The sequence below is a fragment of the Stegodyphus dumicola genome, chromosome X1 (genome assembly GCF_044657685.1).
Source record: "Stegodyphus dumicola isolate Sdum_Otavi_A_Nest chromosome X1, ASM4465768v1".
NCBI classification, from domain to species: domain Eukaryota; kingdom Metazoa; phylum Arthropoda; class Arachnida; order Araneae; family Eresidae; genus Stegodyphus; species Stegodyphus dumicola.
Window position 1 is genome coordinate 28,349,243 of NC_140780.1, and position 24,612 is coordinate 28,373,854.

The 24,612-nt window shown below is 32.9% G+C and overlaps 1 protein-coding gene across 1 annotated transcript in view; it reads right to left on the reverse strand.

Annotated features, from left to right (window-relative positions):
* Positions 1-24,612, reverse strand: part of LOC118199015 (uncharacterized) — a 321,168-nt gene that overhangs the window by 160,510 nt on the left and 136,046 nt on the right. The window contains exon 4 of the mRNA XM_085807260.1: positions 16,292-16,393. Coding sequence (XP_085663386.1) covers positions 16,292-16,393 — 102 coding nt within the window. The remainder of the gene's footprint in view (positions 1-16,291; positions 16,394-24,612) is intronic.

Below are 24,612 nucleotides of genomic sequence, written 5' to 3' on the forward strand. Positions count from 1 at the left end.
TACTTAATACCTTTCTGGCCTTTATATCTTCATGTACATTCACTGATCTTATTTATATTATTTTCTATTTTATTTTTATATTATTTTTATATTATTTTTATGTTCTCTTTGATTTGTTTTTGCAAAGTTTGCATTATTTATCTTTTTTATAATCTTCTATGTTTATTTCAACTTTACTTTGATTTCGATTTCATAATGACAATTTCCAATGTTTAATTTCTACAAATAATATAGTACTCAAATACATAAAGATGATAGTGTCGGGGACGATTACTCGAGTTTTACAAGATTTCTCTACAGTAATTGATTTTTACTCCAAATTGAATTGACTAAAATGCTTCATGAGAATCAGTTCTTTGAGTAACAACTATTCGCGGAAATATTTGGCCTGACTAGAATTGCCGGTTTGGCTTTAATTTATAACTCGAGTAAAGACGAAACACTTTCATATTTACGTATTTCTATCAATTATTGATCATTGAACGGGAGTTGGTTTGTTCCCCTTGAAAAGTCAACTAATTTCCGATCAATGACAATAATTACATGTTTTAATTTCTACTTTTGCAATTGTAATATTATTCTTCGTGATGATTTAACTCCAGTCCCCGTTAAAACATTATTAACATTTTGCTTTCAAATTACTTCAAAACATCTTTCAAAATATAACTTACCAGTATGGATGCACACTTTTAAAATAATTCTACTTTAATTAAACTTAGGAGATAATATAATCAATTAATCAATACGGTTTAGGAAATAAATTATTATTAACTAACTTTGCAGCAATTGCGCAAGTAATAATAACTTGTATTCGCACTAAATGGATTTAAGTTCATACAACATTTGATATGCTAAATAGCAGCTATTAGCGCTATTTATCTCTTACCTAATGTACCCACTTTATATATTATCTCCAACCTTTTTAAGTTTTAAAGTTCTTATACAAAAACTTTACTGTATTGAAGGTTAGCAGCCTCCTTACTTTTATATCTTGCTAGTTTAACTCATATTGAAATCACTAAATGTCATTCCACTAGATGACAAACTTGAAAATTTAACGCCATGCCTGCTACAGGTAAACCCAAAAAACAATTTCTATGAAAAACATTTAACTGTATTTACATGATTACATGCGGTACTTGACATATTAAATATATAGGACAGACTAAAAACAATCTTAACTTTCGAATCAATAACCATAGAGCTCAAATCAAAAAATTCAACGCACAAAAAAATAACATTAAAATAAGTACACCATCACAACTTAATACAGCAGAATTAGAACACTTTAAACACCATGACTTCAACTCTATTCAACTTCAGATACTAGATATAATACCCAATCACAAAACACGAATTTTTCAGGAATCTCTCTATATACTAAAACAACGTTCACTTTATCCATATGGACTTAACACTTATATACATAGTCATAGAGATACTTCTAAGAAGTCTATTTTCAGCCAATTTAAACTCTACAGCATCAAAACGCAGAGAGGAAAAAGAGGAAGCAAAATAAAAAATAATGCGAGATTTTTATCCACTTTGGATACACTTGCATTGAAAAAACAATTGAAATGTTTTTTTGACTCAGACTGTTTTCCCAAGAAACTTCTCAACTGGTTACACTCCTGTACTAATAAATTCCTTATCAAACTAAAAAAATTCATTCAAGAAAGCTACGACGACATACAAATCATTAAAGACATGATTCTTGATTTTAGTCTTTTCAGACTCTCTAATAGTCTCACTCAACGCAAAATTTATTTTAAAGTCAATTTTCTGCATCCGCAGTTTGACAATATTCATTTCTCAAGAATCATCAGAGATTGTAAAGATTACTTCCCCGCAGTTGACACTATACCAATGATTGCATTTAAATATCAAAGGACCTTAAGCAACTTGCTTACTAACCACCATGAAATAGATGAAACTGCAGAATGACATTGTAAGACACCAATTTACAGCAATTACGTAGATTCTAATCACCAGCACATAATTACTGGCAACCTGAATATCATACAAAACCATCAACTAAAAACACTAATGAGTTATGGTACAAAATTTAGACCAGTCAGAAACATGACTACAAATTACTGTTACAAGACTTTCGAAAACAACATCAACGAATTTATAGTTAAAGCAAGCTATCAACTGAATTTTCCCATAGATACCTTCTTAAAATGGAAAGCTAAAATTCTTCAACGCATATCCACAGAAATCAGTCACCTCAAATTTAAAAGTACACTGAACTGGTCGCAACTTACATCTGATATTAGTAAATTAAAACAGCTTTTTACTATTACAAAAATAGATAAAGCAACTAATAACTTTAGCATTATATGAAAACAATTCTACACTGAGATTATTCATAAAGAACTTCTCAACGCAACTACTTATCAATCAGCCAACCTTACAGAAACATCTATAATAAACAGGATTAAAACTTTTCATAAGAAACTCAATATTACTTTCAATGCAAACTACAACAGATTTACTAATCTTTATGCGATTCCCAAATTCCATAAAACACCATTAAAATTTAGATTTATAGCTAATGGAACTAATAATTACAAGAAAAATATAGACTATTATTTTTCAATTCAACTTAATAAAATCTGTAAATTTATTTTCGATGATTGTAACACTAATCATAACTATTGCTGGATCATTCATAATAACATTCCTGTCATTAATACCATTCATACCATTAACATCCAAAACATTAACTGCTATGATTTTGAAAACTTATATACCTCACTTCCTCTAGAAGAAATCTATACCAGTCTACTTGATCTACCAAAACTTTTCCCTAATATACTCAATATCATGACTCTTGACAAATGGAAAACCTACCTAAAATGCACACTTTTTCATAACTACATCAAGTTTCAAAATCAACTTTTTAAACAAGTCAGAGGATTGCCAATGGGCTTACATTCCAGCACCTCGATCTGTAATATCTTTTTATTTGTCAAAGAATTTAACTTCCAAAAAAATCTACAACCACAAGAGTTAAATTACTACAAACACACCTACAGATTTATTGATGACCTTATTACAATTAATAATTTTGGTAAAATTGAAAACTCCGACATTTATCCGAATTGTCTTAAACTTAATAAAACTAATAATTCACAAAATAGCATAGACTTTCTAGATCTTCAAATCATTAACTACAAAAAAATTTTACTTTTTGACAAAACAAGAAACTTCAATTTCAATACTAACAAATTAATAAATTGGAACTCCAACATATCCAAAAAAGTAATTAACAATACTATAATTAATCAAATACAACGAATTAAAACTATATGCACAGATACAATAGATTTACAACGCGAAATTTTGATCCTTATCAAAATTCTCAAAAATAATCTAATTCCCTTTCAATTTATCAACCATTGCCTTAAAAGAGCAGGCGTTAAATACTCACTCTAAATCATTTAACTGATAGGGATATGATAATTTATTCCTAAACCTGAGAAGGCGGTATAAGTTGGATGACTGTCAGTTGAAAGATTTGTATATAGTGTAATTACTCAATTGTATATATTGTAAAAAGCTAATTGTCTTCAGACATATACTGTTACTATACTGTTACTAAAAAAATGGGCCTATTTCCTGCCTTTAGACTGTCTACTAGCTCTTGGATAGCGAAAATGCCTTTTTCCTTTCTTAAATTCTTAATCATTGCGACACGACAATTAGCCAGAAATTAATTAATTTCCATTCACTAGTATTTTTAAAAAAATCTTAACAGACGGTCTCTCTCAGATAAGAACTCCACAAAATACATCCCTCAAGAATTCCAAGTCCCACCCACTACCATAAATTTCTTCACCCAAATCTTGCCGACTGATATAATTCAAAGCCCCTACTGCCGCTAAGAATTTTCAGACACCCTACACTTCTGAGTCAGACACGAAGAGAACACACTACCAACTCCCCCACTAGAAAGAATGTAAGTTACTTAATACCTTTCTGGCCTTTATATCTTCATGTACATTCACTGATCTTATTTATATTATTTTCTATTTTATTTTTATATTATTTTTATATTATTTTTATGTTCTCTTTGATTTGTTTTTGCAAAGTTTGCATTATTTATCTTTTTTATAATCTTCTATGTTTATTTCAACTTTACTTTGATTTCGATTTCATAATGACAATTTCCAATGTTTAATTTCTACAAATAATATAGTACTCAAATACATAAAGATGATAGTGTCGGGGACGATTACTCGAGTTTTACAAGATTTCTCTACAGTAATTGATTTTTACTCCAAATTGAATTGACTAAAATGCTTCATGAGAATCAGTTCTTTGAGTAACAACTATTCGCGGAAATATTTGGCCTGACTAGAATTGCCGGTTTGGCTTTAATTTATAACTCGAGTAAAGACGAAACACTTTCATATTTACGTAGTTCTATCAATTATTGATCATTGAACGGGAGTTGGTTTGTTCCCCTTGAAAAGTCAACTAATTTCCGATCAATGACAATAATTACATGTTTTAATTTCTACTTTTGCAATTGTAATATTATTCTTCGTGATGATTTAACTCCAGTCCCCGTTAAAACATTATTAACATTTTGCTTTCAAATTACTTCAAAACATCTTTCAAAATATAACTTACCAGTATGGATGCACACTTTTAAAATAATTCTACTTTAATTAAACTTAGGAGATAATATAATCAATTAATCAATACGGTTTAGGAAATAAATTATTATTAACTAACTTTGCAGCAATTGCGCAAGTAATAATAACTTGTATTCGCACTAAATGGATTTAAGTTCATACAACATTATATATATATATATATATATATATATGTAATATTAAAAGCACAAGGAAAAGCCGGAGCAGTGTCGATGCGTACTTAGATCCATATTGAAGAAAAATTTTGATTGCGTAGTATTTAAAGAACTTGGCAGTCGAGGCAGTTTTAATTCCATTTTTATTTCCAATTGATATTTGTGGCCACAATCACTTGGCACTCTAGTCGTGCCTTTCCACAGAAGATTTACATTTTTGATATTTTTTAAGTCGTGCCTTTCCACAGAAGATTTACATTTTTGATATTTTTTAGATAGAAAGCAAGCCAGCGAAATTACATCTTAGCACAGTAGAGAGCAAAAGCTGAAGTGCGTAGTTATGAAGGATGGAAGCACGCGAAGAGGAAAGTTTCGGTTTGCAATTTGGTGATTGGTCGAGAGGGATCTGCATTATGTGTGAAGTAAGATCGCATGATTAATTTGAATGACGCAATGCAGAGAAGTTATTACAATTTTAGAATAAAGAGGAAGAAATTATGTTTATAATTTAATCTATAATTTTGATTCATATATTTTTATCTTACATATATATATATATATATATATGTGTGTGTGTGATGTACCAGCTTTTGTCGTAGCTTAAATTGTCAGACAATAAGTTTTAAAAAACAGGATCCATTATTATACTTCAGGAGAAAATAGCAGTTACAAAATCAGATATCCGGAGTAAATAAAAAAGAATTACTAATAACTTTTTGTATGAAGTTTACTGCATCGTGACATTAAAGAAAAGCCCCGACATTCTTTTGCGAGTGCTTTTTATAGCCGGCCCACCAGCGGCCGAGCGGTAAAGGCGCTGAACACTGGTAGTTCGGTCTGAGGTTCGAATCCCGCGAACGGGCTGGCTGCATGGGCGTTTTCGTGGTTTTCCCCATGTGTAACGTGTATACGAGCCAGTTTCCCTTAGAAAGTCCTCCACGAAAGGCATCCCTCCCTTTAGGCAGATAGCCCTCGTGTGCTTTGCCATAATTAAATACACCTACACACCAACACCTTTTATAGCCTTTGGAAAGGCGGAGCTTCCAAGAAATGACGTCAGCCTCGTCAGCCAATCCAGTTCGCTTTAAATATTTCCAGAACATTCTATAACTGTGCGTGTAGAAAAGGCGGGAAAACAACTTGACTACGGGGCTGTGGATTTAATTCCACGTACTTTCAAATAAGAGAACGTCGCCATTAAAAATGAAAAGAACATACAGTTAGAATTTTAAGTGTATTCTTGACTATGGAATTTTATTATTACATATATATATGGATTCGATGCTATTGTAATATTTGTACGGTACTATAGTTCGATCATCATAAACAGAACCCGGGTTGGAATTCTTCCAAAACACTGAGATGGGATATTAATTACGTGCTGCCTGGCGAGGGGTCACCATGAGGGTCCTTTTTTCGGTGGAAAGAGAGGCATTTACTACCGAAGGTGCTAAAGTCATCCGTGTAATCAGGAAATCTTGTTACGACATGCTTTTCGCATCTTTGGTTCATATGAGAAGAAATTAAGATTCGTATTGACTTGAAACAGTGCATATTCCACCACTTACTTAAAAAAATAAGAACAGTAAAAATCACGGAACTATATTTTTAGTACAGTTACGATCAACATTTGTATGCACATATCTGTACACAGGTGCACATTATGCGAATAAATGCTGCTATTTTTTTTATCAAGCATTGTTTTTGGATATGAAATAATCATTATATAGAATTGTAAAAACATTCAATATGCATGCTTGTCTATAGCTTATGCGTCAGGTTCAGTGCGCATACATGTATACATGTAATATTCATATATGGAATATTCATATTCAGTACGCATACATGAAATATGTCCAGATCGGGACATTTGCCATTACGTGACATTTTCCAGTATTTAGTTGTAACATTTGCTAGCGTTGTAACCTAACATCTGTTAGCACTACAAGAATATTTTTTTTCGAAATTAGTTTCCGTGACTTTTTTCCAGCCAGTATGAACAATAATGCATGTAGATGCCCCAAAATCAAAATTAAATGCCACAATTATTTGTTATAGCATAATTAAAATAATTAATTAAATAACTATAATAATAATTTATTATTGCATAATTATTATGATTAATTATTAAGAGATTATTTTTTTTGCATGTAATCATGTATATGATTTAAGCTCAAGGATAAAGAAATACATATATAATAATTATTAATTATAATGTAGTTATAATAATTTTTACTATCGTAAAATTACTATAATTAATTATTATAATATTATTAGAAACCATTATACTAATAACATAATGAAAATTATAATTATTAGGATATATAATTATAATTATTATATTATTATTATATTATAATTATTATATAATTATTATAATTATTATAATATTATTATAAACCATTATACTAATAACATAATGAAAATTATACAATAATTATAACAATTCAGTAAATGCAATAAACATTGTTGTAATAATTATTTATAAATAAATAATTATTACAACAATAATTATTACAACATTGTTATTTATAAATAATTATTTATACTAATTTTTCATTACATTACGTATACGTAACAAAATTAAATTTTGAAACCACTCGTATTTTTACCAATAAATAAATAAATAAATAAATGCACAAAACTAAACAGAATTTAACGAAACAGAAACAGTTTATAACAAATGGTGATCGTATTTCAGCTTAGATTACTTAAAAGTAATTTTTGCGATCATTCTGTGCTCTTTGAACTCTGAGAAAATAAATAGGGAAATATGGCATGAATAAATCGTCGGTCACGGCTGCGCCGATCAAAACTCTATGTTCAATTTTACAGATTGTATATATACTTTAATAAAATTTCTCCATATTTATTAGACAACTACTTAATCTTTCTGTCGACTAAATTGCTTGGATTCTGCATAAATTGAAAACTTGGAAGTTATTTTCTCAACTATGAGCAAAATTCGTTGTTCGATTTTTAAAAATCCTATCTCCGATTTTTTCTTGTGGAATTTTAGTACATCATGTCAATATGATTTGATACATATCGGTCAAACTTATACAGAACTGAAGTTTCTCGTCAGGAAACACGAATCGTGTTTTCGAAAAGTAGAAATAAACAAGTGTTTGATAACTAATTACAGCTGGACACTTAATAATAATCCTGACTTCGGATCTGCAGAAGTTGTCCAAAGGCTTTTTGAGTTAGTACCTTATATTTCTTTGAACACTTTGCACATTCACAAATATTTTTCTTCTTTAGCATGGCATTAATTTTAGGGTAGCTCTTTCCAACACTTGAAAAAACTAATATCCTAATTTTTCCACATTTTATTACTATTTTCCTGGGCGGATCACGATACATTCGTATTTGCTCTGCTCCAACTATTGTTTTCCAAATGAAATCCTTTCGCTCCTGATACTGCTGAATTGTTTTTCTCTATTCTATGCCTGCTTTCTCCCGAAATTAGTTTCAAAATCTACGCCAACTTAAGATTGCTTTTCTGTCAAATTAGACAGAAAAACAATCTACATATAGCATTAAATAAGAAAAAATGTGATACTTGTCCATAAACCTTCTCGATGTGTACCCTTTGTCGGACAAATACGGACAAATTTTACAAAAGCTTTGTCGTATATTTTTGTTTAAATTTAGGAGTTGTCACCTAAACGTCACTAAACCTTTTACTGGTTTAAACCTGCTGTCGGCTAAATATCTTGTACGTTAAATATCAGTGTTGGCTAAATGTCCTGTGGGTTAAATGTCCATGTCGACTAAATATCCGGTCAGCTAAATGTATCAGGAAAATATTTAAAAAAATCGTGTCATCTAAGTGTCCTGTCGGCTAACTGTCCGTTTCATTGCAAATTTATGCTATCAGCAATTTGAATTTTCCCTTGTAGGGAAAAAACGGTCTCGCCAGACATTAAGCTAAAACTATCACTAAAGCTAATTTTATCTCTTATACGTAGCAAACGTAAACAATTGTGTACTTGGCTTACAGAAAAAATGAAAGATACATGGTTCTTGATGGCTCTGCGTCATTTCTATTTGTGGTTTCCATAGGAATAAAATTCCTTAAAGTCACAACAATACAACAAGGTAGATAAGCCCCAACAATACAAGAAGTGAGATAAGTCACAAGTCACAACAACTGATACAAGCTACAACAAGTCACAACAAGATACAACAAGTCACAACAAGTGATACAAGATACAATAAGTCAGATAAGTCACAACAATACAACACGTAAAATTCCTTTGATAGACAATGTGTCTGACAAATTTATAATTTGCTAATATGACATGCGTTATTTATCTTGAAATTATTGCATAACATTTCTTGCTGGAGACTCATTATTTAATTTTGTTTTCTTTTTTTTTAAAGAAAGTTTCTTCTTCTCATGTTTAAAATAAATCCTGCTCCAAAACAAATTTAGTAGCCTGTTTCTTTTCATATACTAAAACGGAAATATTAACAAAAACGAAATATTGTAAAAGTGTTCTATTTAAAATCTAATTCTTTTTTTTTTTTTTTTTTCTACATTCGTCTCAATCATTGCCTTGTATTTAGATTGGACTTTATATTCTAAACTCTAAAACTGTGTAGGTATTTCATGCAGTTATCTTCCTAATACACATATTTAAAGTATTTCTGCATTTCTGTAAACCTTTATGTTTAGATCTGGTTTAAAACCATGCTTGCTACTACGGCTGAATTGATATTTTGTCCTTTATTTTTAAATGGAACACATTGTATTAGACAGACAGAATCATATATGTTAAAAAAAGAAGTTATAAACTGGAGTTTTTTTTTTTTTTTTTTTGATTTAGTATTTCAGACAGCTACACTTGGTAAGGATAAACATAGAAACTAATAGCCATTATCAAGTACTCAGCGTCATCAGATATAAATTTATGGAATGTATTTGCTTTACTTTTTTCAAAAACGATGATGGATGATGAAGGTCTGTAACATTTGCTTCGAGTAATTTGACCGAGATATTCGGTAACATTTAGGTCAAATGATCTGGGACTATGTCGTCGATCACTTTTATAATTCCTACAGCAAATGTGTGATAATATTCAAAGAAATCAATTTGAAAGACTGCACGTAAAATAATGAAAGTGCATCTTAAAAATGAGCAGAACTTATAATAAATTATGAGATGGATTTATGATAATTTGGGAAGAACTGAAAATTCGTCTGATACACATTTCACGCTTTTAATTCAATAACTGACATACGTTATTGCGGCCGACAGATGCAAATGAATCTGAGAACATATTTAGAACGCTATTACAAGCAATTTAAATGGTAGAAATTAAAATACGTATTTGCTTAATTTAATATACATTTTAAGTTTTCTGTGAACGCATTAAAATGCTGTTGTGAATCCCAGACTTAATACACAGTCCAATAACATTAATGTGACCACCTGTCAAAAGTCAAACTAACCACCTATCGCAGAGCAGACCGCTGCCAGACGTTCAGGAAGAGAGTCAGTTAGGTTCTTGAAGGTGTTCACTGGGATGCTGAGCCCTGCCGACTCCAGTGCAGTGGACAGCTGCGCTAGGTATCTCTGCTGAGTATTCACGGGGTGAACAACCCGATCGAGGTGGTCCCACAGATTCTTGATTGGGTTTAAGTCCGGGGAGTTTGCTGGCCAGGTAAACTCATCTTGGTGCTCTTCGAGCCACACACGTATACTGCGAGCTGAATGACTCTTCACATTGTCCTGCTGATAGATGCCATCATTCTTATGAAAAGCAATTCGCATGTAGGGATAGACATGGACTGCAAGAACGGGTGCATATTTATGTTGATCCATCTTGCCTTCCACAGTGGTAAGTGCACCCAGAGAGTGGTACGAAAATATTCCCCAAACCAGCTTCGACCCTTCCGGCAGTTTCTGCAGGGTGTTTGCTTTCCGACGTTTCACGCCGTATACGCCAACGGCCATCTGTCCGATGGGACATAAAACTTGATTCATCGATAATAGCCACCTGTCGCCACTCAATAGACGTTCAGTTACGGTACTGCAAATTTCAGCCTTCGTCGCCGAGGAACTGCAATCAGCATAGGTGCTTTAACCAGGCGCCTGCTGTTGAGGCTCATACGCAGCAACGTTCGTTGAACGGTCGTTGAGGAGACACTGTTGGTAGCCCCTTGATCCCTCTGAGCGGTCAGTTGCTCAACTGTTGCAGGTCTGTTCGCCCGAAGGCATCTCCGCAGCCGTCGTTCACCTCTGTCATCAATGGCCAGTGGTTCACTATATTTGCCATGTCGCTGATTTTGAGTAGTGCCATTCTGCCATAAACGCTATACTTTTACCACGGCGGCACGCGAACAGTTTACAAAATTAGCCGCTTCGAAAATGCTTCCACCCTTGGCCCGAAACTCAATGATCATGCCCTTTTGGATCTCAGATAAATCGCTCTGTTTCCGCATTACTCCTACAATAATAATGTTTCCTGATTCTCTCGAACACCCTTTATATACGCTCCAGTGCAATGTGCTGCCACCTGACTTCTGTGATTTATTATTTCACATTGACGTCGAATGTAGGTGCTGGTCATATTAATGTGAGTGGACTGTGTATATCTAGACATACAAAGGGGAAATTAAGACCACAGAAATGCATTATATTTGTTGATTTGGGTAAATGTTTAAATCAACTATAAAATAAAGCCAAAATGTTTGTAAAATTTATCAGCATTAACAAGTTAAATATGCTACAAAACTTACTACATGAAGAGTTTTTAGTAATCATTAATCAGTCATAGAAAAGAAGAATTAAGTTGATTGACAACCTATAATTAGCCTTCAATGTTTTACAGACATATTTCAAATTTTATTGATCTTCTGCCATATGCATCACCATAAGATATATTTTAGGCCCAATAATGTTGTTAAGTTCCGTACTTAATCATTTTGGCGTTGGAAGTCAAACTAATTTAGTCTCTGTAATGAAATTAATAAAAGCTTTGCATTTTCAGTACAATAAACCACATAAGCTTGATACGAAAACTTCGAGGAACAGAGTCAAATGGTCTCGCAGCAGAGAATAGGGGCACCTTTACCACTCTATCGAAAGGAATGTATTTTTGAGTCACCTTACGTAAACTTATGGCACAATGGCACATTTGATATTAGAAGACTTATCTTTATGTCCGATTCGGAAGAACTTTTGTGTAGAGGAAGTTGATGATGAACTGATGACTGAAATTACGATTCACGTTTTAGAGACATTTCTTCAGCCTTGCAAAGAAATTGCCTTAAATAAAATAAGAACTTTATTCACTCGTTTTTACATATGAAATTCAGCGTACAGTGTTAACTGACGCCGAAATGTATGACGCTGATGCACGATAAGATAGCTCAAAACTGTCTTCTTGTGCCATATTAAAAATAAGTTACTACTAAATCACACGAAACATCAAACAATGACTAAAAGTAAATTTACTTATATTCCGAAATCCTAATTTGAAAAGTACACTGCTGGCCATTAAAATTGCAGCAACAGGAGGTAATGGTCTTACGAACGTTAAAATCACATGAAAGGAAGGAGTTGGGATATGCAAACAATTAGTATTCCAGTGCATTTAGACGACGTAAGAGGGGGAAACGACATCTGAAGTACTGCATAAAAGAAAAGTTATGTAGTGGATTTCTCATTCGTAAAGTCCTTTGTAAGGTTGAAGTTTGCTCAAAATATCGTGTTATGCCTCGAATAAGAAGAGGAAATGCTTACCAGTAAGTTTCAAAATTCGATAGAGGCAGGATCGTTGCCCATTGAAAGTGTAGCTTATCATTCCATGATTTCGCCGGTCGCAATGTTCTAGAACCAACCACTGTCATGAGAATATGAAATCAATGGATTGCTGAGGGTCATAATGAACGGCGTGCAGGATCTCAACGCTCTTCCATGACTGACGCCAGAAAAGTCAGACATGTTGTGAGCTCAGCCCTGCAACACCGTACGACCACACCACAAACCTTTAGTCAGGAAATGGGCATATTCCAGTATCAGCTCGTAAGGTGCGTCGACGTTTACAGCAGCGTGGAATATCTGCTGGGTAACCATTACATCGGCTTCCCTTGACAATGCAAGCTTCGCGAGAGACGGCAACATTGGTGCGCCAAACGACAAAGCTGGATACAGGAGTGGCTTAATGTCGCCTTTTCAAACGAGTGTTCTACGTGCAGTATTCTGATGCCCGCACGAAGTGTCCGATGAGACCGCATGTCGCCTGCTTGTATTCGATATCGGCATACGGGCCCTGCATCTGATGTGATGGTTTGAGCAGCCATTGGGTACACGACACGCACATCTCCAGTTCGGATCGACGATAATTTGAAAGCAGATGGGTACAGTTCTAACTTCTTATGCCCAGTGGTTGGGCCCTATCTTCGAGGCCTGCCAAACACTATATTCCAACAAGATAATGCAAGACCACATGTTGCACGTCGTATTCTGACCTTCCTCGATACACGAGGTATTTGATTGCTGCCCTGGACGGTCTCCAGATATGTCACCCATTGAAAACATATAGTCATGGTTGCTGAGAGACTAGCCCGCCACCCCTCTCCAGCTAATACGGTTGATGAAGTGTGGTATAGTCATGAAACAGCATGGAATGAGTTGCCCTTTTCTGTCATCCAAGCACAGTTTGACTCCATGCCTAATAGGGTAAGGGCGTTTTAGCTGTCAAGGGTGGCAGCTGTTCCTACTGATTTCACACCCCTGTAAAACTCCAAAATACTTACAAATTTAATCATTTTATTTTCATGCCATACTGCTTACGTGCAATAAATGTCTTTTTTGTATTTGCTTTCCTTCATGATGTTGCAATTTTAATGGCCAGCAGTGTATTTATAAATATAAATAGGACAAACACGAAAATTAGTTTGAATGCATTACTTATATTAGGATCGCAGTGAAGGCTGCGGGAATACGAATTAAGGACTTCCTTTATAGTGAGACGAAATCATTCAGCTAAAGCCCAGTTTTATTCTTAAAGGTAATTCCCATGTTCATAAAATGCTTATATAATACCTTGCTTTAGTTCATCTTAGTTTAACTCCATAATTACTCCAGAGTTTATCATATTTGTTTCCTACTATTTTGCGCACATTTGCCAATTTTAGCATTTTGTGTGGGAATTTTTTTAAAAAATGAAAGTCTTTATGTAGAATTATTTATATTATTTTACATATGGAAAAATAGCTTGTGGAAACATTAGATTATTTCGAAGCAGGAGACATAAAACCTGAGCAGTGCCCTCGCAGGGACTTGAAACTCGGACCTCGAAAACCGAAACATTCAAAATTTCGCTTACAAGAATTATCACTGCAACTAATACATTATCAAGCTATAATAATATTTATAGCGGGAATGAATTTACTTCATTCTACACTGACTGATATTATATAACTAAAATTCTGATTAACCTTTTCAAAATTATTTTGTAAAAATTATACATCTAACTTTTCGTGTGGTCCCCCCCCCCGATCTATATAGTTACATTGAATGAAAGCTCATAAATTCTAAAATATAAAACAGATAATCCCATATGACAAAAAAATTGACCGAGACATCAAATTTTAAAATTTGAGATATTTTTTTTTTTTTTTTTTTTTTTTTTTTTTTTTTTTTTTTGAAAATTAGGGGGTGGTACACAAAATGAAGAGCTAAATATTTAAATATGTACTTAACTAAAAATTAGATATCAATTTAGTAAAAAATATATCATGTTAATAGATTAACAGATAAGGACTCTTATGCAAACTGATATGAAAATATTTGATATAGCAATTTTTTTCAGAGAGATCTTTTTTACAAAATCTTACAAAATTAGTGTTCTGGAAAACATTATTCTTATAGTGTCATATAAATAAAAAATGAAAAATATTTCTAGTTAAATGAGCTTTCCTTCTTTTAGGCTATCACATTTTGTTTCTAAAGTATTAATATTTCAAGTGAATATCCTTAACATGTTCTACTATTTGAAGATTAATAAATTACATGTGTTAAAATGCTTTCGGCATACCAGATGTAACACTATTATAATTTAAAGAAACGGTTACGCCATAAACCATAAAATGATTCTGACAATGAAAATCTCAAAAGATTCCATGCTTTGAAATTAAATAATTCAATAGAATTTCGTTTGGCTGATAGCGATGCAAGTTTTATTTAACATGTTTATGAAGAACGAACGCTTACTAAATATAACTCTATGGACTTGTGGACCGTATAAAAAACCGAATTTCACAGTTGTCATAAAAATAGTTTTTGCAGCAAAAAGATTTTATAATATGAATACTTAATTTATTTAAATTGCTTTCGTCACTGGAAGTATATGTCTACGACCAACAGTTGAGTAAATAAAAGCTGCATAAAGACTTTTATGAGCATGTTGTAGATCAGCATACGAGAGTTATTTGTAAGAGCGAATCATATGTACTATTCTTATTAGTATCGATGACTACAAATTGTTTTCAGTTGCTTTTTCTACAAAGAGAACTTGTGAAACTGCATTTAATCCTTTTTACTTATACATAATTTCGATTTAATTTTTAGAAGCACATTGTTTAATTCATATTATACTTTAGATTTCTTAAATTAAGTCGATGATGATTTATTACTTCTGCACTCTGAAACATAAAAGTTTCTAATAATCGCCTTGTACTGTGTATAAGACCCTCTCATAATACCAGAATTTTCATTTTCTGTATCATAATAAAAAATCTCGAATTTGAAAGGTGATGTATTCTTAAAAATACCTCTCAAAAATGGAAATCAAATAATTTCGAATGAACCGGCATTTTCCCAATCTGTCTTCATTTTTCGTCAGTGGCAGCATTTAATTTCTCTTCCCTTTTCAGTTTTTTCATGACAAATTTTAACTTTCGGTAATGATGAAGATAAAATACCATAATAAAGCTACCAACAACTCAAATAATTAGTAATCAACAATTTTTCTTTCTCACTGCGTCATTATTCTTCCAACGCGTAACTTTTTCGGTAATTTTCCTTCTTTGAATTGAGGCAAATTATTTCGCTTCGACTTTCTTTAAAATATTAATTGGAGAAAAGTATTAATATTCAGAATGCATTGCAAAATATGCATTGCAAAATTTCTTTTGCGTTATTATTACCGTACAAAACTATTCTCTCTGTCTGAGACCAAATGAACAGTGTCAACTTTATTTTCCATGAAAAATTTCGAATATTTTAGTATTTGGCTCCATATTTCCTACTTCATATGATAAATTATTCTGAAATTAAAAATTCAGAATTAAAATATCCGTTTCTATTCTAATTAAGAAACAGAAATCAATTATTATTAAAATTTCCAGTAAAAGGTGAAAGTAATAAACATATGAAATGCACAAAAAAGGCTATGAATAGAAATATGAATTCATGGAATGCGTAATTAATTTCCGAAAAATGATACTTACGACGTCCATGGCTCTTTCATCTGCTCCCAATGCTAAGAGGTACTGATATATTTCCCCACCATCAGGCAAAAAAGCCGCGTAATGAAGAGCTGTTCGTCCTTGCTGTAAAAGTAAAGCAATAAAAACAATTAACGTTTATCTAACGTTCAAGTACAGGTCTTCATCTAGCCATTTTACTTTTCATGTGCAAAATAAATTACCAAGAAACATTCCAAATGCATAATAAAAATATTAAAATAGCTAAGATCCTTAAGGATTTTATGATAATTAACCAATAATTATGATTTGAAACTTTACTATAATTTCTTATTTTCGTAGTCCTCACCAGAATTCAAATTATTGTAAAGTACTTAAGTCGGAGATTTAAATGTTTCAGAGTTAGATGTTTTTCAGCCTGATTTGTAGTTCGCGTCCTATCTCCAGCTCTGCCAACGTTTATTCAAGCTTTAGTCATTTTGCTAACTGACGTTATAAGTGAGCCGTTAATTACATGAGGCAGCTTAAATAGATCATTTTGTGCAGTCTCCGACTAAATGACCTAAATCTGAATTTGAGTTTATGTTATTCATAACCGCAAGTGGCTGAACGCCACTAGCACAAATGAAGCCTTCAGTTGAATTACGGAGTTAATATAAAGGTTACTTTAATCTTCGATAGACACTATTCTTTTGCTTCAGACTAGAGTGATACGTCACTAGACTGACAAACGACTGGTCCAAGACGCATGTTATCTGCAGCATGCTAAACGCGTTGTCTTGAGTGCTGCAGTGGAAAGGACACAAATAGCGGGTCTTCTGTCACATATAACCCTATCTCATGAAGCCTTCGGGCAAGTGTAGACCGTGAAACTCGAATTCCAATTATAGCATGCAGCTCAAGTGAGAGCTGGGAATCTGTAGCAGTCCTGCTTTTCGCAGCGCCAAATTACGATCTACATTCCTCGTTGGGATCTCGGTCGACCTTATCCAGGTCTTCTCAGTATGGATCCAGTGTCCTGAAATTGTTTCCACAAATTGCACACGACAGTGGGTATTACGCTGAACTATGTAATCACCTGCGCTTCTGACTGGCCTGCCTCCAGTTTACCGACATTTCTCCATCTCAATCCGTCATCCATACGTTCGTGGCTATTCATTTTGCCTGATATCTTTTAAATTTTACCCATACCTTTTGAGAGAAACTTGACAAATGTGAACGAGTATGAGCCCACGAATCCCCGAAAACCCATCGTGCACTTATATCCCCTCTACTCTCACAGCTCCGCAGACACGCAAGTGTTCAATTACGTATTCGATTCTGAATATTTGCACATTTATTCGGCGGCGCAATAGTATCTTTGGCTCAATACTTTTCGTAAAAATAGACATAATTTGCGAATTATCCTACTTTTCCACATGATTATATATTCAGACCTTGGTATTAAGTATGCTTAGTATGATCTGTGCAACCCCAGGTGGTGACATTTACTTAATTTCCTCCGCTTCCTTTTACCAGGATATTACAGTTGTCTTCCTATCTTTTTTCCTGCTTCGCTGATGGATTGCTCGTGTGTGATTTATAGTTTTTTTATTTAGTTACTCGTGTTCCTCTTCCCCGCTTCTTAAAAGTTTTTTCTTTATTTTTTTCCTTATTTCGAGAAAATTTAACGTATTAACAATTATTTATTTCGAGAGAAGTTAACGTAGTAATATGAAGTCAATTAGCGTCTGTTTAAATAGAACAGTACTTATGGAAGGCAATGGTAATAACAGAATTATAAATGGATTTGACTTTGTGTGTGACTTTGTGGGACTTTGTGGATCTTGCCTCAAGAATCAGAACTGGCTTAACTTAGAGCTCATATCCAAACGCACTTTAATGTTAGGTTAAAAGAGCCCTCTGAAACATATTTCATACATACCGGTATTGTTGATAAATCTGCTATCTGCGAAGTTACATGTGATACATGTAATATGAATAAAAATATAATGCATGATACATGATATGAAAAATTCTAACTACTCCAATTGAAATTACGTGTGTACAGTTAATTTGTAAATTAACACTCTTTGATATAAATGTGTAATAATTTAATGACTCATTACTTGATAATTACATAATTTATTTCATGCGTATTTGATTTTTAATATTGGATTATTGAGAAGCCAGACAGTGCGTGTCATTAATTGACATGCTTTTGGATTTACGCCATCAGACCTATTTTTTATTTTTTGCTATGATTTTCTAGGTTCTTTTCACAATGTCGAAAGCAAAAAGATGAATATTCTTTGAGCTACATATAAAGGAAGTATCACGCAAAAGTGGTATGTATTAAATATTTACAAACTGCCAAACATTTAACTACTTAAACGGGGCGACATCTAAACAACGATTTCGCAGATTCGTGACTTCTGCCGCGATGCCCACAATGCAGATATTTACATATATAACGATGACTAAATGTGATAGGGAATTGTTTGTTTATCATTTGAATAGCACTGCTGGTAAATGTTTTAAGGACTCTTAATATCGTAATGAAATATAATAGCATACTTCTATAAAAATTCTGTGCTCGACTCGAGCACGTTTATGAACACTCAATGAAACGTTTGCAATAGTTTATAAAGAGCTTAAGTTACTATTCTAGTGTTTTTATAACTATGCTTTAGTAGAAATTTAATGTTCATTTTAGAATGAATAAATTTCATTAAATATTCAGACTAAAATTATCTTAGTTATCGCGTAAGTTTAATCGTAATCGGATAGTTATTTATAGCTTGTGTCATTCACAAGACACATTAATCATTAACATGTGTCATTGTAAGTTATACAGGGTGTCCATAAATGTTTATCTTGATTACAAAACATGATAACTTATGATTATGCACAGATAACGAAGCATGCAATGGATCTCAAATGTATAAATTCTCTAAGTTTATAATCATATTAGAAACATTTAAGAACTTCTAAATGTGCCCCCCTGATAGCCATCAAAATACCCAACGAGTACTCAATTTCACATCATAAATTTCTCCTGAAGTAACCCCACCCCCAGATTTCTTTCTTTAGAGGTATATTACAGACATTGTATACCACATAACATTTCCTGGTGTTGTGACCTTGCGGCAGTGCATCATAGACGCCAGTCACACAGTGACACCAGTGTTCGCTGAATATCTTACGTACGACCAGGGGTGCACTCATGAAAAATTATTAGATGTTTACGATATTCTTATAAATTTTGAGAGTTTAAGCATTTCAGATTCAATACATTTTCATCTGTGCACAATCATGAGTTAGCATGCTTTGCAATCAGGGCAAACATTTATGGACACCCTGTATTAGTTTAATTACCTTAAAAGAAAGTGAGTCTGAGAAAGGTGAACTCCTTGCATTTCATAATTTTGCAGTAGACCGAAATGGAACGAATATTACAGGCTCGGATCATCGGGTTTCAGTAGGCATTCATTCAATTCATAACTGCCTTTGAAAGACAAACAATGTGTTTGCATAGCTCTCAGATTTTTTTACGTTTCTCAAATACAGAGCGAAGAACGATATCGTACACGAGCAAATATTGATGGGCATTATTCTGCTGCTAGAACAATACGTGAGAAACTGTCATATGATTAACTCTGCTTCTACAAAAGACGCTTCGATACCTCAAATGTTTTCCTTCCTAGTAGAAATATACAACATTTCTTACTAGTAGAAAAAGCGGTGTAAAATCGTCTAAAACTTTAATTCTTTCATCCAGTCGTAAGTCTTAAAACACATTTAAAACTGATAGTCTTTCCGCTTCTGTCACTTGTCCTAAAACCATTTATCTCTCCTTGCGTTTAGAGAGATTTGTCCGACGAAATTTTAAATTCTATTAACATACTTGGACTCGAAAGTTTTGAAGCGTTTTACCTGGCAGAATAATGCATTATTTGTTAAATAAATGTAAAAAGAATGTTAAATAAAACTCTTTTTTCCCGTGTCATTTTTTATCTAAACTTACCCAAAAGATGCGTTGCATCTTTGCATTGATTTAAATGGCTACTTGGGATTCCAGATCTCAGCACAGAGTTGTAATTTCAATTTTTCCTAAATATAAGTATATGTTGATTTGTGAATGAGTCAAATAACTCTTTTTCAGTTATTTACAATTAACTTGCTTAAGCTATATATTATATTTTCATAACCGTCAATGAACCTTTTCTTGTAACTGCCCACCAGAGGTTGAGGAGTAAAGAGGTTAACACTTCGACTCGACTTCATAGCCTGCTGAACAGGCTCGCTGCGAGGAATTAGTCGTAGTTTTTCCCATTTTTACCGGGAATACGAGCCAGTTTCCTTTAAAATGAAGTCCTACGAAGGCATCTCCGGTGTTGAACAAATATCCACGTGAGCTTTGCAATTATTCAAATAATCTATGCCAATTCCCGTAACTAAAAAATCGTGTTTCGATTTTAACGCAGAAGAATGATTGGTACACTTGATAAGATTGAAATAGCGATGATTTCCGCATCTGAATCCGATATTTGAAAAAGCTAGATTTAAGGTGAATCCTATGTGGATATAAGGCAGAGAATAAAGTTATAAAAATAAGTTCACTAATCTCATAAAACTTCAGGAAAATCACTTACTTCAAAAAAAAAAAAAATTGGCAAACGTTGTAATTAATACAGACTAATACGTTCCAGCATTTTTATCACGCATCTTTCTTTAACTTTCTTTGATTTACTGAATTATACATTACACGCTACACTGAAGTTTTGCATTTATTAATAGATGAAGTAATTTGAATAAATAAGTAGCTTTCGATTGGAAAACTTTCCACGAACGTTAAATTAACAACTATATATATCTTAGAAGTCTGAAAATGGTAAAAAAAAAACTAAGTTAAAAGCGTTATGTTAAGTTAAGAAACTAATACATAAAATATATAAAGCATTATATAAATTGCATTTATTTTATCCTTCGAAATGACGAATGAGTTTCCTGGCCGGATCATTCTTTGGGAAAAGAATAAAAGTTACCCTTGCATGCATTTTCAAAGAGTTACATATTTAGCTTTCCTTTCTCTTTTCTCTCAAGATATAAACGCAATTTGGCAATGTTTAGGCAAAGTCTACTGAACTAAGACTAATTTAACAAAGTTCAGGCTGAAGACTACTGAAAAAGGACGGTTAGTCCTAAGCTCGACGCTACGTTACAATTGAGTCTAAGTGTGGTTTTCGTGTTTTTTTTTCCTATGTGCAGGACAAATACGAGAAAGTTTTATTCCGAAGATTTCGGTAAAGACATCTGAGTTAAATAAATTACTAGCGATCGCTTTGTTATAGTAAAGCACTTAGCCTGAACAAGGGACCCCCTCCCACAATTAAAAAATTTAAAGGATGCATATGCTAGCACATAATGATGATATTTAGTGGAACTTTGTCTCTTTATCACTATTTTTTCTCAAGTTTTCCCCAAAATGTAACGCGAATACAAGACAACTCATAGAACGTCCTCCATATAGGCATTTCTCCATCTTGGGTAGATATTATGGCGTGTTTTTGCTGCATTCGACTAAACAACAACGACATCTTCACTCACTGGACTTACTTTCTTACATACCCTCTACAGCAAAGTGACTAATTATGTGACACACCTATATATCCCTTCTGAAAATAACATGCACTAATGAAATTCACTCAAAAAATTACTGTATCATTTTAGAGGCAATTATGGAATATAAGTGGAAGTAGTGTTCTCATTGTTCAAAACCCGATCTACCTTAAGAGGAAAATATTTAGTTTTACAATACTTACTACTGCAATACTGTTTCTATTGATCTAGAACTTAGTAGCTTTTGGATTAATAGTAAAAACTGCCGTTTTTATTCCCGTCTTTCATACTTAGATTTATATTTTTTGTAACATATTTATAATTTAAAACTGTTCTATCAAAAAATGACTCATTTGAAAAATTTTCTAGAATTCTTTTTATAATGTTCCTTGACAATTTTTTTCAAGAATCATAAGAACTGGCTTATATATGAGAGTATATATGCGTAGTGAATTAGTATATATGCATGCATATGTACGTATACACACAATTAATGTGTTAATATACAATATATACAGTGTTTTGCGCTGTCAGCTAAGCCACTGTCGTCTAAGCCACCGATTTTCCTGTACCAAGCGGGGCAGTGTCTGATGTTCTTTTTCTTTGATTGATGACGTGTGGACATCCAACACCTTGACGTCTACTGCTGGTTTTACTGTCATTTATCCACTTTCCTAAAATACCGACAAGAGCAGATCGTGAACAACCTGTCACTCGTGCAGTTTCGGAGATACTCGTTCCGAGTCTTATGGCCATTACAATCTGCCCTCTAACAAACTCGCTTAAATCAGCAGCTTTTCCCATCACTCGCATGAGTAAGTGCAAGAATGATTCCTTAACTTCTCCAACAGCAGTTAACTACCATTCCCACTTAATTACGTGCCCTGCAGGTCATCCAGATGTGTTCATTAAAAAATGTGAGGATGGTCATAATGTTTTGGCTCGTCAGTGGGTATCTGCATCTTAAAATTTGCCCAAGAAATTAAGGCCATATATTAAAATTACATAAATCCGGGTATAAAACGCTAGGGGTATTTTGTCATTAACATCAAGAATATATTTCTTTCTCATAGTAATTTTGATAAATTTGTGCTTTTTTACCCAAACCCCGAGCCGCTCAGAGGATTAAGTGCACTGACAACTTTGTACCAAGTACGACTAAAATTTCGTAAAACGCGGCCTAATGAATAAACTGCAAATAAGAACGGTTGCATATATTTAATAGTGATATGCTGTGCATTGGTAATTATAATCCACGCTTTTAATGTTGTTTTCTGGTTATTACATACTGATAATTTTTCGTAATTCGTAATATATGACATTATCGTATTTTCATTGCAGTATTAGCTGTAGGTGTATTCATTACTGTTAATTAATATTCAGTTACATTATAACTGTAATATGCATTATATTTGTAAATCTCAATAACCTATTTTTATTACACATGTACTGTGCAGCTTTGCGTCCTAAATATTAAAATTTACCTCGAAGCATTTTATTTTATTGTACTTCAGATATACAGTATGGAACTACAACTACAGTTTCAGGCTTATTGACAACGGCAAATCAGTACAGTTCAATATCGTAACTGTAAATGAATAGAATTTGCAAATATAATTTTTTTGTTTTGGTAACTCTAATTTATTCCGTGTAACACTGTATGTTTATGTACCCATAAATTTTCTCTATATCACTCTACATTTTATCATTCATGGCACTCTACATTTTATCGTATCTTATTTCCATTGCCAACTGACTGTGAGACAATGATTATTACATAATTTATAAACGTAATCCCTGTTGAATATCTTGTAAATGCTAATTTTTAGCATAATACTAATATATCTGCAATTATATCTGTAAGTTGCACGGTATAATCTTGTATTTTAAATTTTCACTCATCCCCTAATTTATAATATCAATCTGTATCGCATAATTTACTAACTGCAGTATGTATGGTACTGGTAGCATTAATTTGTAATGTATCTTTAACTATATATCACGTCGTATAATTTTGTTACCCCAGATTTACATTTACAAACTACCTCTGCTTTGAGCAACTTTCCGCATTGCCAATACTGCAGGGAAGCGTTTAAAAAGTAGTATAATTATAGTTATGGCCATACCAGTGATTCCAAACGTTTTCCTTGCCTTGAAGTTTTAAGAAATGGTTTTCTTCATTCAAACCCCCTCACATTATTATAGAGGGCAAAACATAATCATAATACAAATAATTGCACATAAAAAACTTAAAGATAATAATTAGACTAAGAATATACACAAAAGCTTTGAAAAAATAGTTTTTTTTTTTTTAGATTTTAGTTTCATTAGTTTTGGGATTATTATTTTTTTATTTTACAAATATAAACAAGTTTTTCAGAAACAAAATCGCAGATTCTGATTGCACGAAATTTCAGTTTTAATGAATGTGATGTCTGCGCTTGATGCACTGATGCAATTATTTTAATATTGGTCATAAATTTTCTTAATACAATACTTTCTTTCTTATTCGTCGTTCTTAAATCATCTACTTCAAAAATATTGCACCTGTTTCGCAGCCTTCGTAGTAAATTATGGAACTGACTAAAACCCATTTCCATTGGATAAGAGAAGGAAAGGTAAATAATATAAGTTCTGTAACCGCTTTTATTTCGGGATATTCCTCTCGAATGACTTTTAAATTCTGAAATTTAGCGTACCCGCGTGCTTTGAGCGACTTGTGTTTGAACATCCTTCTTCAATAA